This window comes from Microcaecilia unicolor, chromosome 8, assembly GCF_901765095.1.
Source record: "Microcaecilia unicolor chromosome 8, aMicUni1.1, whole genome shotgun sequence".
NCBI lineage: Eukaryota > Metazoa > Chordata > Amphibia > Gymnophiona > Siphonopidae > Microcaecilia > Microcaecilia unicolor.
The window spans coordinates 176,695,785-176,710,210 of NC_044038.1; the positions used below are offsets into that span (position 1 = coordinate 176,695,785).

Genomic DNA, 14,426 nt, shown 5'->3' on the forward strand with positions numbered 1-14,426 from the left:
TCCTGAGGAGCAGAAAAGCAGAAGGTGGAATTGCCTGACCTACTACTACTACTACTAATCATTTCTATAGCGCTTACTAGATGTACGCAGCGCTGTACACTTGAACATGAAAAGACAGTCCCTGCTTGACAGAGCTTACAATCTAATCAGAACAGACAGACAGGACAAATAACGGATAAGGGAATTACTAAGGTGGGATTGATAAAACATGGGTACTGAACAAGTAAGTAAGGATTAGAAGTTAAAAGCAGCATCAAAAAGGTGGGCTTTTAGCCTAGATTTGAAGACAGCCAGAGATGGAGCTTGACGTTCCTCAGTCTTTAATGCAGTGCATTGGAAAAAACAGGTGCTTCATGCAGAGATATATACATTAGACAAAAAGAGATGGAGAAAGGGAGGCATATGTATATGAGTTTCATATCGTAAGTCTGCGTATGCAGTACTTTCTCCATATTCAGTAGGATACCACCAGCTGTTCACTCTTTGTGTACATCATTGTACGGTCGAAGTTTTTGTGTGGAAAATGAGTTAATTCCAAAACTTTCCACCCAAATGCTGGAGATTAAAAGAAGCTCCCCAGTGTGACTTCAGAAAAAGTCTGCTTGACCATATTTATTAATTGATTGAGATGTATGAAGAGTCACCCAGGACAGTACACAACAGTAGTAACAGCATGGCAAAATAAAATGACCATAGGACAGCGTAACACACAGGGCAATGATATTAAATCTTGGTAATAGGAATAAAACGATAACACAGCTCAGTAGAATGTTCATATATTAGAAACATGACAGGATCAGAAATGAAATACCTTGATAGCACAGGAGAACATTCAGATGACACAAATGTTCACAATGTCAGTACAATATGATGAAACATCTTAATAGGCTGCAGAGGGAACAAGTACAGCTGGGCCATATAATCTGTTGTGCTTTATAAGCAAGTCAACGAGATCTAAAACAGCTTTTCTGTAGGCCTAGATTTGTTTTTCTTAATTTTGGAAGCAGGTAATTATTCAATTTTGCTTCTTTATTTTTTCTGTAACGAAAAATCTCTAAAAGCAAAGGGAAATTTGAACATAACCTTACTACATGAGATGTGAAATAGTTGAGTTTTCAGAGCTGTTGACTCCTCTTTTGTCTTCATCCTTTTCCAACAGACACATATGAGCCAGATGGTTATAATCCAGAAGCGCCTAGTATTACGAATGCTGGTAGGACGCAGTACCGACAGTTCTTCTCAAGAACGCTGACACAGCGCCCAAATTTGATCGGGCTGACGTCTGGGGACATGGATACAAATCCAAGAGGTATATTTTCTGGAGGTTTGTCTCTCACATTTAATCAGTATGGGGGCTCTGTAATTGTTTGGAGTCATTTTATGTAAAAAAAAAAAAAAAAAATAGGGCTCTTTCCATCCCCCTTTGCTACTGTGAGCAGGCCCACAGTATAACATTTCAGTCATCGCATGTGACTTCTAGCTGTTTGACTTTTTCTTTTTCTTTGGTGTTATGGTTGTCGTCAAGAAAAGATGTTTTAAACTGGAATAGTGGATAGGGGTGGGAGGCATAAAATTGTTAAAAGCCTGATGACGATCTGTATGGTTGGTATTCTCTTTCTTATGTACGTTTTGATATTGGAATAGCTGTGTAGTTATATCGTTGGATTTGTTTCCTTAGATTTGTCATAAATAAAAATTGTTGAACTTAGAAAACATTTTCATGACCTTTTAAGTAGTATTCTCTCTCCTTGCTCAAACATTTTTGGTATGATGGTAATACATTTATGTTCCTATCTGATTAGATTTTGTTTATTTTTTTTTATCAGCTGCTAATATAGTTATCCAGACCGAACCATCTGCTCCAGTCACCACGAATAGTAATACGTCCAGAGTGGTGGTAGAACCAGACCGAAAAAGACCTCTATGCAGCATGGAAGGGCCAGCTGCAAAAAAGCCCTGGGTGGAAAAGTAAGAACATGCCGTTAACTCTGCGCTGACTTTAAGTGCGCTTCAGTTCCTGCTGTGAGCTGAGACACACAAAATACAAAATCTGTGAAGAGCAGTCTGCGGTGCTGCCTTGCGCAGTGGTGCATGTGACTGTGCGTGTGAGATTTCATCAATAGTAAAGGGTGCGAACAGAGTGTCGGTGCAAGAAATGTGAGGAGAGGTTTAGGTGTGGTGCAAGTTACACAAGTTTGCTTGGTGTCTTGGTGGTTTTGGTGATTTTAGCAGTGATCCAGGACAGGTCATAAACAGTTGCAACACAGGATCGTTTTGTTTCTTGGGGTTTGGTCTTTTGCTGTAATTTACTGTAAAATGATGTTAAAGGCTTCTCCTAGCAGTTTTTCATTTTCTTCAAGATTAAGTGAATAAAATGTATTTTGTTTCATTGATTTACCGATTTATTTTTGGTGCTTTGTTCAGACCAGGGAACAACCATCAGAATAAACCTGGTTTTGTGAAAAAGAGCCAGTATACCAATACCAAACTAGAAGTTCGGAAAATCCCTCAAGAGCTGAACAACATCACCAAACTGAATGAACATTTCAGCAAGTTTGGAACAATTGTCAACATACAGGTACAAGACTGAGCTGCTGAACCCTATGTGGAAATAGTAAATATTGATTAAAATGTATATTTCCAGGCATTCAGCCTTCATTAATCAAATAAGACTGAAACCTTCTGTATAACGCTAGATCAGTGTGATTCAATAGGGACTAACGGAGAAAGGTCTGTGAATCCTCTAGGCTGGTCTGCATTACATAGTAACATAGTAGATGACGGCAGAAAAAGACCTGCACGGTCCATCCAGTCTGCCCAAGATAAACTCATGTGTATACCTTACCTTGATTTGTACCTGTCTTTCTCAGGGCACAGACCGTATAAGTCTGCCCAGCAGTTTTTCCTGCCTCCCAACCACCTGTCCCGCCTTCCATCACCGGCTCTGGCACAGACCGTATAAGTCTGCCCTCCCCTATCCTCGCCTCCCAACCACCAACCCCTCTTCTCCCCACCTGCTCTGCCACCCGATTGTAGCTAAGCTTCTGAGGATCCATTCCTTCTGCACAGGATTCCTTTATGCACATACCACGCATGTTTGAATTCCGTTACCGTTTTCATCGCCACCACCTCCCGTGGGAGGGCATTCCAAGCATCCACCACCCTCTCCGTGAAAAAATACTTCCTGACATCTTTCCTGAGTCTGCCCCCCTTCAATCTCATTTCATGTCCTTTCGTTCTACCGCCTTCCCATCTCCGGAAAAGATTCGTTTGCGGATTAATACCTTTCAAATATTTGAATGTCTGTATCATATCACCCCTGTTCCTCCTTTCCTCCAGGGTATGCATGTTCAGGTCAGCAAGTCTCTCTTCATACGTTTTGGAACGCAAATCCCATACCATCCTCGTAGCTTTTCTTTGCACCGCTTCCATTTTTTTGACATCCTTCGCAAGGTACGGCCTCCAAAACTGAACACAGTACTCCAGGTGGGGCCTCACCAACGTCTTATACAGGGGCATTAAAACCTCCCTTCTTCTGCTGGTCACACCTCTCCCTATACAGCCTAGCAATCTTCTAGCTACGGCCACCGCCTTGTCACACTGTTTCGTCGCCTTCAGGTCCTCGGATACTATCACCCCAAGATCCCTCTCCCCGTCCGTGCCAATCAGACTCTCCCCGCCTAACACATACGTCTCCCTTGGATTTCTACTCCCTAAGTGCATCACTTTGCATTTCTTCGCATTGAATTTTAATTGCCAAACGTTAGACCATTCTTCTAGCTTCTTCAGATCTTTTTTCATGTTTTCCACTCCCTCCGGCATGTCCAATCTTGGTCTCATCCGCAAAAAGGCAAACGTTACCTCGTAACCCTTCGGCAATGTCACTCACAAATATATTGAACAGAATCGGCCCCAGCACCGATCCCTGAGGCACTCCACTACTCACCTTTCCCTCCTCCGAGCAAACTCCATTCACCACCACCCTCTGGCGTCTGCCCGTCAACCAGTTCCTAATCCAGTTCACCACTTCGGGTCCTATCTTCAGCCCATCTAGTTTATTCAAGAGCCTCCTGTGGGGAACCGTGTCGAAAGCTTTGCTGAAATCTAAATAGATTACGTCCATAGCACGTCCTTGATTTAATTCTCCCGTCACCCAGTCAAAGAATTCAAAGAGATTCGTTTGGCACGATTTCCCTTTGGTGAAACCATGTTGTCTCGGATCTTGCAACTTATTGGCTTCCAGGAAATTCACTATCCTTTCCTTCAGCATCGCTTCCATTACTTTACCAATAACTGAAGTGAGGCTTACCGGCCTGTAGTTTCCAGCCTCTTCCCTATTACCACTTTTGTGAAGAGGGACCACCTCCGCCGTTCTCCAGTCCCTCGGAACCTCTCCCGTCTCCAAGGATTTATTAAACAAATCTTTAAGAGGACCCGCCAGAACCTCTCTGAACTCCCTCAATATCCTGGGGTGGATCCCGTCCGGTCCCATGGCTTTGTCCACCATATCTGTTTTCTTTTTCTTTTGCTTTTAGTTACTCTCCTTACATAAAGGTCTGTGGCCCTATTTATTACTTCTTTCAGCCTGGACCACTGTCCTTCCACTTCTTGTACGTCCTTCCAGCCCATCAGCTCCTTCCTCAGGTATTCCCCCATTTTACTAAAGTCAGCACGCTTGAAATCCAGGACTTTGAGTTTAGAGTGTCCGCCCTGCACTTCAGCCGTCATATCAAACCAAACCGTTTGATGGTCACTGCTTTCCAGGTGTGCACCCACTCTGACATTTGACACACTATTCCCATTTGTGAGCACCAGATCCAACGTTGCTCCCTCCCTCGTGGGTTCTGTCACCATTTGTCTGAGCAGAGCACTTTGGAAAGCATCCACAATCTGTCTACTTCTTTCAGATTTGGCAGATGGAACCTTCCAATCTACATCTGGCAGATTAAAATCTCCCAACAACAGCACCTCTCTTTTCTTCGCCAACTTATGAATATCAGCGATCAGATCTTTATCTAGTTCCTCCAATTGTGTCGGGGGTCTGTAGACAACGCCCATGTGGACAGAGGTTCCATCCTCTCTTTTTATGGTGATCCATATCGCTTCTTCCTTTCCCCAGTTTCCTGTCATTTCAGTCGCTGCGATATCATTTCTCACATACAGAACTACTCCTCCACCTTTACGCCCCTCTCTATCCTTCCTAAAAAGATTATAGCCTGGTATGTTTACATCCCATTCATGGAAACCATTGAGCCATGTCTCTGTGACTGCAACTATGTCCAAGTCTGCCTCCAACATCAGGGCTTGAAGGTCATGAATTTTATTGCTTAGACTACATTTCCTAGTATGTGTTTTGGTTTTAGTGATTTGGGGGTGTCTTTTCTCTTTGGGTACCTTCTTATCTTTTTGTTCCACCTTCCTTGCTTTTTCTTCCGCCTCAGTTTTATTTTATTTTATTTTACTCAAAGCATGATATGATCCTTATGTAATCCTTGATAAGAAAGATAACCCTATTGAATAAATACCTTGGACAAAAAAAAAATATTCAACAATAAATGTCCTTTAGTCTGTCAATCCTAACAGTGCTAGACAGACCTCAAATGCCTAAACCATTGGGCAGCAAGTAAATCATATCACAGAATGAATGTTCACAACTGAATTTCAGCATCCTGTCCCACATAGAAAACCCATTTATTTAACATGCCTTCACTCAAGTGCCCAATCCAAACCTGGAACGGCAATGGAACACCCCTAGAGTCTCTGGTATTGGCTTGTGGCAGGACATGTCCTTGAAAGGCCTAAAAAGGATCAGGAGCGGAATAAGCCTGGAGAGGACAAAATGGCAGCACATTCAAGCCCCATGGGTCGGACATCATTGACCTGAGTGGTGAAATTTACCGCAGAGATGACGTCTGCATTAGAAATACTATTGAACAAGAGGCTCAGCCTGATTAACGATAAATTGGAGCGTTTGCAGAGCCAGCCGGGAGAGATGAGCCACAACTTTGCATCTTAAATAGTTCTTTCATCTTTTTATTCTTGTTGGCAAGTCTGCTTTTGTCCATTTATTCCTATGTAGGAGTTCATTTGGATCAGCCAGGGGAACGTATCTCATGATGTTTGGGATGCCTTCTGAGATGTATCCCTACTTTCTTCTTAGGACATCAGTTTCATTCCTTTACCGTGATTCAATGCAGTTTGTTTATTTTGTTTTTCTTGCATTATAGGTCGCTTTTAAAGGTGATCCTGAAGGTGCACTTATTCAATACTTGACCAACGATGAAGCCAGAAGGGCCATTTCCAGCACTGAAGCTGTTTTAAACAACAGATTTATAAGAGTACTGTGGCACAGAGAGAACAATGAGCAGTCTCCATTGCAGCAGCAACCCATACTATCGTCACCACAGCAGCTGCAGCACTACCAACAGCAGCACCATTTGCACCAAACGCAGACAGTGCAGCCTCCTTCCACAACAGCAGTGCAGGGAAACGTGCAGAAGGTAGGTTGCATGTGGGAGTAGAATGGTTTTCACTAGAAGCACAGATCAGCTAAATAGATTGTCTTCATTGTTCTAATATTAGTTTGCCTGACCATTTCATCGTCTTCTTTTTGGATCCCAACTTGATTGGAACCAGCTTCTATTGGGCTACAGTGACTTGCCACTTTATTCACAAGTATCTAAGTATTTTTTCTTTATTTGTGTGCCCCCACCCCCTTCAATACATCCTAGCCATCAAAGAGGGGATTTTAGTCTGTTATAGAGTTAGGACCATTCAGCTGGGGTAACACTAGGGTGGGGTGAGAAGACTACTTCATAACACCTCCAGCCGGCACAGTTGCAGGGCAGTAAACATGCCTGTTCTGTTCTACATTGGAGATGCACATTTTTTCAGCTTGTTAATAATGTGAACTGGTTCTGTTCATTTTATGTATGCAGGTGATCCACAAACCAGCAGCATCTTACATGCTTAATAAAGTCTCAGTAAAACATCGTCTTGGGGTGACGAGTGGAATCCAGACGGATACGGCACATTCAGTGTTAAATCAGCCCGTTACAGCTGTAGATGATTCTCAGGTATTCTGTTACAATTTCTTTTATCTGAAACACTTCGTGTCACAAAAGTCTTGGACTTTATTAGTAATAACTTCTGAGTTTTTCCTCTAACAAATGACCTTTAACCACCTCAAATTATCCTATGATGGAGGTAATTCAGATAAAGGCATCCACCCTTGAAGTGTGTGATTATTGTAAAATGGTAGCTGTACAGTGAGTCAAGGAGAAAGACGCTGCATGAATGCAAGGAAAATCTAATGAGAAATTCAGAAACTGTGCTGAAATAAATTAAGGAAGCAATTCACTTGACTACAGTAACCTAATCATGGAACGACCTGTATATAATTATTTTTCCTAAGTGACTATTTCAAAGATAAAGCTTGAAGTGTTAGAATTATCTGTGAACACCACTTGACTCTATTGAAAATCTTTTCTGTCTGTCAGCATTGTTTTTATAATTTTATTAAAAACTCTTAGGTTTTATAAAACTTCTAGTTGTACAAATCTACTGGTTTTAACTTGTCTGTGTGCTCTGTTTTCAGTAGATTTTTAACTCCACTGTAAGTGACACAACCAAGTGAGCACATGAATTTATTAACAAGGGATTGCCATCAGATAATATAAATTAAGCTTTGGTGGTAGGCCTGCATGGCATAGCAGTCACAACGCCCTAATATATGTAAATGTCATGGCTAATGTTTAAAAACCCAGAGCACAACGTTTGAATCTTTATTATATTTTATATATATACTGTTTCTCTTGTCAACTCAAAACGGTTTACAATAAAATCAAGAACACTTATAAGTGAACATAAATTTATGGTATAAGAAACTCCAATATAGATGGTAAAACTCAAATACTCAGGCTGGACATTCAGTAACAGGCGTTCACTTACAATCAATCACAGACAAGCCAGAACAACAAACTTTGATAAAAATATATCAACATCGTTATGAAAACATGAGTTATTTTCTTCATGTCTTCCCTCCCCGCACTTGCAGTAATCATTCAGTAGACTGAAAAGATGCCCCAAAGCTAGATCAAAGCTCTCTTCATAATCCAAAGGCCAAATTGAAAAAAATGTGTTTTCAGAAGTGTGCGGAAAGTAGTATATTTATTTTATTTATTTGTAGCATTTGTATCCCACATTTTCCCACCTATTTGCAGGCTCAATGTGGCTTACATTTTCCATAATGGTGATCATCAATTCCGGAAGAGAAATACATATTTAAGGTGAAAGAGACAGAGGATTAGGTATACAGTTATAGAAAGTGCATTTTCATAATCAGAAAATAAAAGGTGTTGGATTAACTTCAATCGTGATAGATTAATTTGGACAATCAGGAATGTTAAACTTCAATCTTGTTGATTAATATAATTAATTGGGAAGTACAGAATTATGTTTAGTGAAGGTTGGGTGTAATTTTGACTAACTGGTATATGAATTCTCTGGTCTGAGTTTTTGAGGAAGTGAGTTCCAAAGGGCTAGGGCAAGGGAAAAAAAAAGGCAGAGGAGCACGTGAATACGGACTCAACTGATAATATGAATTAATCTGTGTTGCTTGTTACTTTTGTTTGTTTTTTGTCATGTACCTTGGATTGACCACAGAGTTTTCCTGTGACTTTTTTCTTGGAGCACCTGAATAATTAGTTAATTAAAAAGGTATCACAATTTCTCCGAGGACAAGCAGGCTGCTTGTTCTCACGACTGGGTGACGTCCGCGGCAGCCCCCACCAACCGGAAGAAGCTTCGCGGGCTGTCCGCACGCAGGGCACGCCCACCGCGCATGCGTGGCCGTCTTCCCGCTCGTGCGCGACCGTTCCCGCCAGTCCTTTCTTTTCCGCGCCTGGAGAGAGTCGTGCTGTTGCCGCTCTCTCTTCGTCAGCCCCGGAAAACCGATCGCATTCGTCGCGAATTTGTTTATTTTTCGTTTATTTTGTTTCTGTTGCCGCGCGCTCCAGTTTTCTTTTCTTCAAAAAAAAAAAAAAAAAGAGAGCACGCGCTTTATTTTTCCCTCGTTTCTAGAGGGGGCGTTGCGGCCTTGTGGCCGCGCGGTCGATTATTTTTCGAGGTGTGATTTACCGCCACCATCGACGACTTTAACTTCGCCGACGCGATTTTTCCGTCAATGTCCTCGAAGGTCCCGAGTGGATTTAAGAAGTGTGGTCGGTGCGGCCGGCCTATCTCGCAGACCGACACCCACGCTTGGTGCCTCCAGTGCCTCGGGCCAGAGCACAATATCAAGTCGTGTTCGCTGTGTCTTGGTCTCCGGAAACGGACTCAAGTTGCGAGGCAAGTTCTTCGGGACCGTCTTTTTGGAACTTGCGCCGGCCCCTCGACGGCGACCTCGACGGCATAGGTATCGACGGCCGGTTCTTTGGTACCGGTATCGAGGCCTGAGAAATCGGCACCGATGGCATCGACCCCAGGAGCACAGGTCCCGTCGGCCCGCCGGTCCTCCGGTGAGGGTAGGGGTGAGAGGCCGCGTGGGCAATCGGCCCCGGTCACTCCCTCGGCCCATGGCCCTCGGGACCGAACCCTGTCTGACCCGGTTCCTCGGGACTGAGGGGGATCGACCTCCTCCTCCTCTATTCCACCTGGCACCGATGATGGGCACCGCAAGAAATCCAAAAAGCACCGTCATCGGTCGCCTTCGGTGCTCGGTACCGCTGAGGAGTCGACGCCGAAGCGTCCACGTCGGGAGGAGAGATCCCCTTCGGTTGTGGAGGTACCGACGCGTCAGGGTCCCAGCACTTCGGTGCAGTCTCCTGGACCCGAGCAGCTTCCGGCACCGACACCTCTACCGGCCCCCCCGTCTTTCCCGGCAGCGGGCCTGGACGAGTGCCTCTGAGCCATCCTTCTGGGGATCCTGGAAGGGCTGATGCGCCAGGCTGTGCCGGCGCCGGGGGGTGCTTGCGCCCTCGGCGCCGTTGACTGTGGCGCCGGCGAGCTCTAGCCCGGTGCCGAGGCCGTCGACACCGCCGCCGCTTGCGGCGCCGGTCTCGACCGCCACGCAGGTGGAGTCGACGTCGATGGAGGGAGCTTCGTCCCCGCCGGCGCGGGAGTCCACCGCTCGACGAGACCGAGGCCTCGGTGCCTCGACGTCGAGCCGGGCCCGGTTAAGGACTCAGCTACATGAGCTTATGTCCGATACCGAGGAAGAGGCCTCATGGGGGGAAGAGGAGGACCCCAGATATTTCTCCTCAGAGGAGTCTGCGGGTCTTCCCTCGGACCCCACGCCTTCACCAGAGAGGAAGCTCTCGCCTCCTGAGAGTCTCTCTTTTGCCTCCTTTGTAAGGGATATGTCTATTTGCATTCCCTTCCCCGTGGTCTCTGTGGATGAGCTGAGGGCTGAGATGCTCGAGGTCCTCGACTATCCATCACCACCTAGAGAGTCCTCCACGGTGCCGTTGCACAATGTCCTCAAGGAGACACTGCTTCGGAACTGGATGAGACCGCTATCTAATCCCATCATTCCCAAGAAAGCAGAGTCCCAGTACAGAATCCACTCGGACCCAGAGTTAATGCGGCCCCAATTGCCCCATGACTCGGCGGTCGTGGATTCTGCTCTCAAGAGGGCACGGAGTTCGAGGGATACCGCCTCGGCGCCCCCGGGGCGGGAGTCTCGCACTCTGGACTCGTTTGGGAGGAAGGCCTATCAATCCTCCATGCTCGTGACCCGCATCCAGTCATACCAGCTCTATACGAGCATCCACATGCGGAACAATGTGAAGCAACTGGCGGACCTGGTCGATAAGCTCCCGCCGGAGCAGTCCAGGCCTTATCAGGAGGTGGTCAGGCAGCTGAAGGCGTGCAGAAAGTTCCTGTCCAGGGGTATCTATGACACCTGTGACGTGGCATCTCGTGCTGCGGCCCAAGGTATAGTGATGCGCAGGCTCTCATGGCTGCGTGCCTCTGACCTGGACAACCGCACCCAGCAGAGACTGGCCGACGTCCCTTGCCGGGGGGATAATATTTTTGGTGAGAAGGTCGAGCAGCTGGTGGACCAACTGCATCAGCGGGAAACCGCCCTCGACAAGCTCTCCCACCGGGCGCCTTCAGCATCCACCTCAGCAGGTGACGTTTTTCCCGGGCCCGGCAGGCTGTGCCCTATTCTTTTGCAAAGCGTAGGTACACCCAGCCAGCCCGAAGGCCTCGTCAGGCACAGGGACAGCCCCAGCGCGCTCGTTCTCGTCAACAGCGTGCGCCTAAGCAGCCCCCTGCGCCTCCACAGCAAAAGCCGGGGACGGGCTTTTGACTGGATCCACGGGAACATAGCTGCCCTCAAAGTGTCCATACCGGACGATCTGCCGGTCGGAGGGAGGTTAAAATTTTTTCACCAAAGGTGGCCTCTCATAACCTCCGACCAGTGGGTTCTCCAAATAGTGCGGTGCGGATACGCCCTGAATTTGGCCTCCCTGCCACCAAATTGTCCTCCGGGAGCTCAATCCTTCAGCTCCCATCACAAGCAGGTACTTGCAGAGGAACTCTCCACCCTTCTCAGCGCCAATGCGGTCGAGCCCGTACCACCCGGGCAAGAAGGGCAGGGATTCTATTCCAGGTACTTCCTTGTGGAAAAGAAAACAGGGGGGATGCGTCCCATCCTAGACCTGAGAGGCCTGAACAAATTCCTGGTCAAAGAAAAGTTCAGGATGCTTTCCTTGGGCACCCTTCTGCCAATGATTCAGAAAAACGATTGGCTATGTTCCCTGGATTTAAAGGACGTATACACTCACATCCCGATACTGCCAGCTCACAGACAGTATCTCAGATTCCGCCTGGGCGCACGGCACTTTCAGTATTGTGTGCTGCCCTTTGGGCTCGCCTCTGCCCCACGAGTGTTTACAAAGTGTCTCGTGGTGGTAGCGGCGTACCTACGCAAGCTGGGAGTGCACATGTTCCCATATCTCGACGATTGGCTGGTCAAGAGCACCTCGGAGGCAGGAGCCCTCCGGTCTATGCAGTGCACTATTCAACTTCTGGAGCTGCTGGGGTTTGTGATAAATTACCCAAAGTCCCATCTCCAGCCAACACAGTCTCTGGAATTCATAGGAGCTCTGCTGAATACCCAGACGGCTCAGGCCTTCCTTCCCGAAGCGAGGGCCAACAACCTCCTGTCCCTGGCTTCGCAGACCAGAGCGTCTCAGCAGGTCACAGCTCGGCAGATGTTGAGACTTCTGGGTCATATGGCCTCCACAGTTCATGTGACTCCCATGGCTCGTCTTCACATGAGATCTGCTCAATGGACCCTAGCTTCCCAGTGGTTTCAAGCCACCGGGAATCTAGAAGATGTCATCCGCCTCTCCACCAGTTGCCGCACTTCACTGCTCTGGTGGACCATCCGGACCAATTTGACCCTGGGACGTCCATTCCAAATTCCGCAGCCCACGAAAGTGCTGACGACGGATGCATCTCGCCTGGGGTGGGGAGCTCATGTCGATGGGCTTCACACCCAGAGTCTGTGGTCCCTCCAGGAAAAGGATCTGCAGATCAACCTCCTGGAGCTCCGAGCGATCTGGAACGCACTGAAGGCTTTCAGAGATCGGCTGTCCTACCAAATTGTTCAAATTCGGACAGACAATCAGGTTGCAATGTATTACACCAACAAGCAGGGGGGCACCGGATCTCGCCCCTTGTGTCAGGAAGCCGTCGGCATGTGGCGTTGGGCTTGCCAGTTCGGCATGCTCCTCCAAGCCACATACCTGGCAGGTGTAAACAACAGTCTGGCCGACAGACTGAGCAGAGTCATGCAACCGCACGAGTGGTCGCTTCATTCCAGAGTGGTACGCAAGATCTTACGAGAGTGGGGCACCCCCTCGGTGGACCTTTTTGCCTCTCAGACCAACCACAAGCTGCCTCCGTTCTGTTCCAGACTACAGGCCCACGGCAGACTGGCGTCGGATGCCTTTCTCCTCCATTGGGGGACCGGCCTCCTGTATGCTTATCCTCCCATACCTTTGGTGGGGAAGACCTTACTGAAGCTCAAGCAAGACCACGGCACCATGATTCTGATAGCGCCCTTTTGGCCTCGTCAGATCTGGTTCCCTCTTTTTCTGGAGTTGTCCTCAGAAGAACCGTGGAGATTGGAGTGTTTTCCAACTCTCATCTCGCAGAACGACGGAGCATTGCTGCACCCCAACCTTCAGTCCCTGGCTCTCACGGCCTGGATGTTGAGGGCGTAGACTTCACTGCGTTGGGTCTGTCTGAGGGTGTCTCCCGTGTCTTGCTTGCCTCTAGGAAGGATTCCACTAAAAAGAGTTACTTTTTCAAGTGGAGGAGGTTTGTCATTTGGTGTGAGAGCAAGGCCCTAGAACCTCGTTCTTGCCCTGCACAGAACCTGCTTGAATACCTTCTGCACTTATCAGAGTCTGGCCTCAAGACCAACTCAGTAAGGAATCACCTTAGTGCAATTAGTGCTTACCATTATCGTGTGGAAGGTAAAGCCATCTCTGGAGAGCCTTTAGTAGTTCGATTCATGAGAGGCTTGCTCTTGTCAAAGCCCCCTATCAAGCCTCCTACAGTGTCATGGGATCTCAACGTCGTCCTCACCCAGCTGATGAAACCTCCTTTTGAGCCACTGAATACCTGCCATCTGAAGTACTTGACCTGGAAGGTCATTTTCTTGGTGGCAGTTACTTCAGCTCGTAGGGTCAGTGAGCTTCAAGCCCTAGTAGCTCATGCTCCATATACCAAATTTCATCACAACAGAGTAGTGCTCCGCACCCAGCCAAAGTTCCTGCCGAAGGTGGTGTCGGAGTTCCATCTTAACCAGTCAATTGTCTTGCCAACATTCTTCCCCAGGCCGCATACCCGCCCTGCTGAACGTCAGTTGCACACATTGGACTGCAAGAGAGCATTGGCCTTCTACTTGGAGCGGACACAGCCCCACAGACAGTCCGCCCAATTGTTTGTTTCTTTCGACCCTAACAGGCTAGGGGTCGCTGTCGGGAAACGCACCATCTCCAATTGGCTAGCAGATTGCATTTCCTTCACTTACGCCCAGGCTGGGCTGGCTCTTGAGGGTCATGTCACGGCTCATAGTGTTAGAGCCATGGCAGCGTCAGTGGCCCACTTGAAGTCAGCCACTATTGAAGAGATTTGCAAGGCTGCGACGTGGTCATCTGTCCACACATTCACATCACATTACTGCCTCCAGCAGGATACCCGACGCGACAGTCGGTTCGGGCAGTCGGTGCTGCAGAATCTGTTTGGGGTGTAAATCCAACTCCACCCTCCAGGACCCGAATTTATTCTGGTCATGCTGCACTCTCAGTTAGTTGTTCTTCGTAGGTCAATTTTCTGTTGTACCCTCGCCGTTGCGAGGTTCAATTGACCTGGGTTCTTGTTTTGAGTGAGCCTGAGAGCTAGGG

The 14,426-nt window shown here is 47.4% G+C and overlaps 1 protein-coding gene across 2 annotated transcripts in view; it reads left to right on the forward strand.

Moving 5' to 3' along the window:
- RBM27 (RNA binding motif protein 27) overlaps positions 1–14,426 on the forward strand; it is a 97,324-nt gene that overhangs the window by 37,265 nt on the left and 45,633 nt on the right. For both annotated transcript variants that reach the window (XM_030211585.1, XM_030211586.1), the window contains exons 9-13: positions 1,160–1,309; positions 1,827–1,968; positions 2,425–2,578; positions 6,228–6,500; positions 6,939–7,076. In XM_030211585.1, the coding sequence (XP_030067445.1) occupies positions 1,160–1,309; positions 1,827–1,968; positions 2,425–2,578; positions 6,228–6,500; positions 6,939–7,076 (857 nt within the window). The remainder of the gene's footprint in view (positions 1–1,159; positions 1,310–1,826; positions 1,969–2,424; positions 2,579–6,227; positions 6,501–6,938; positions 7,077–14,426) is intronic.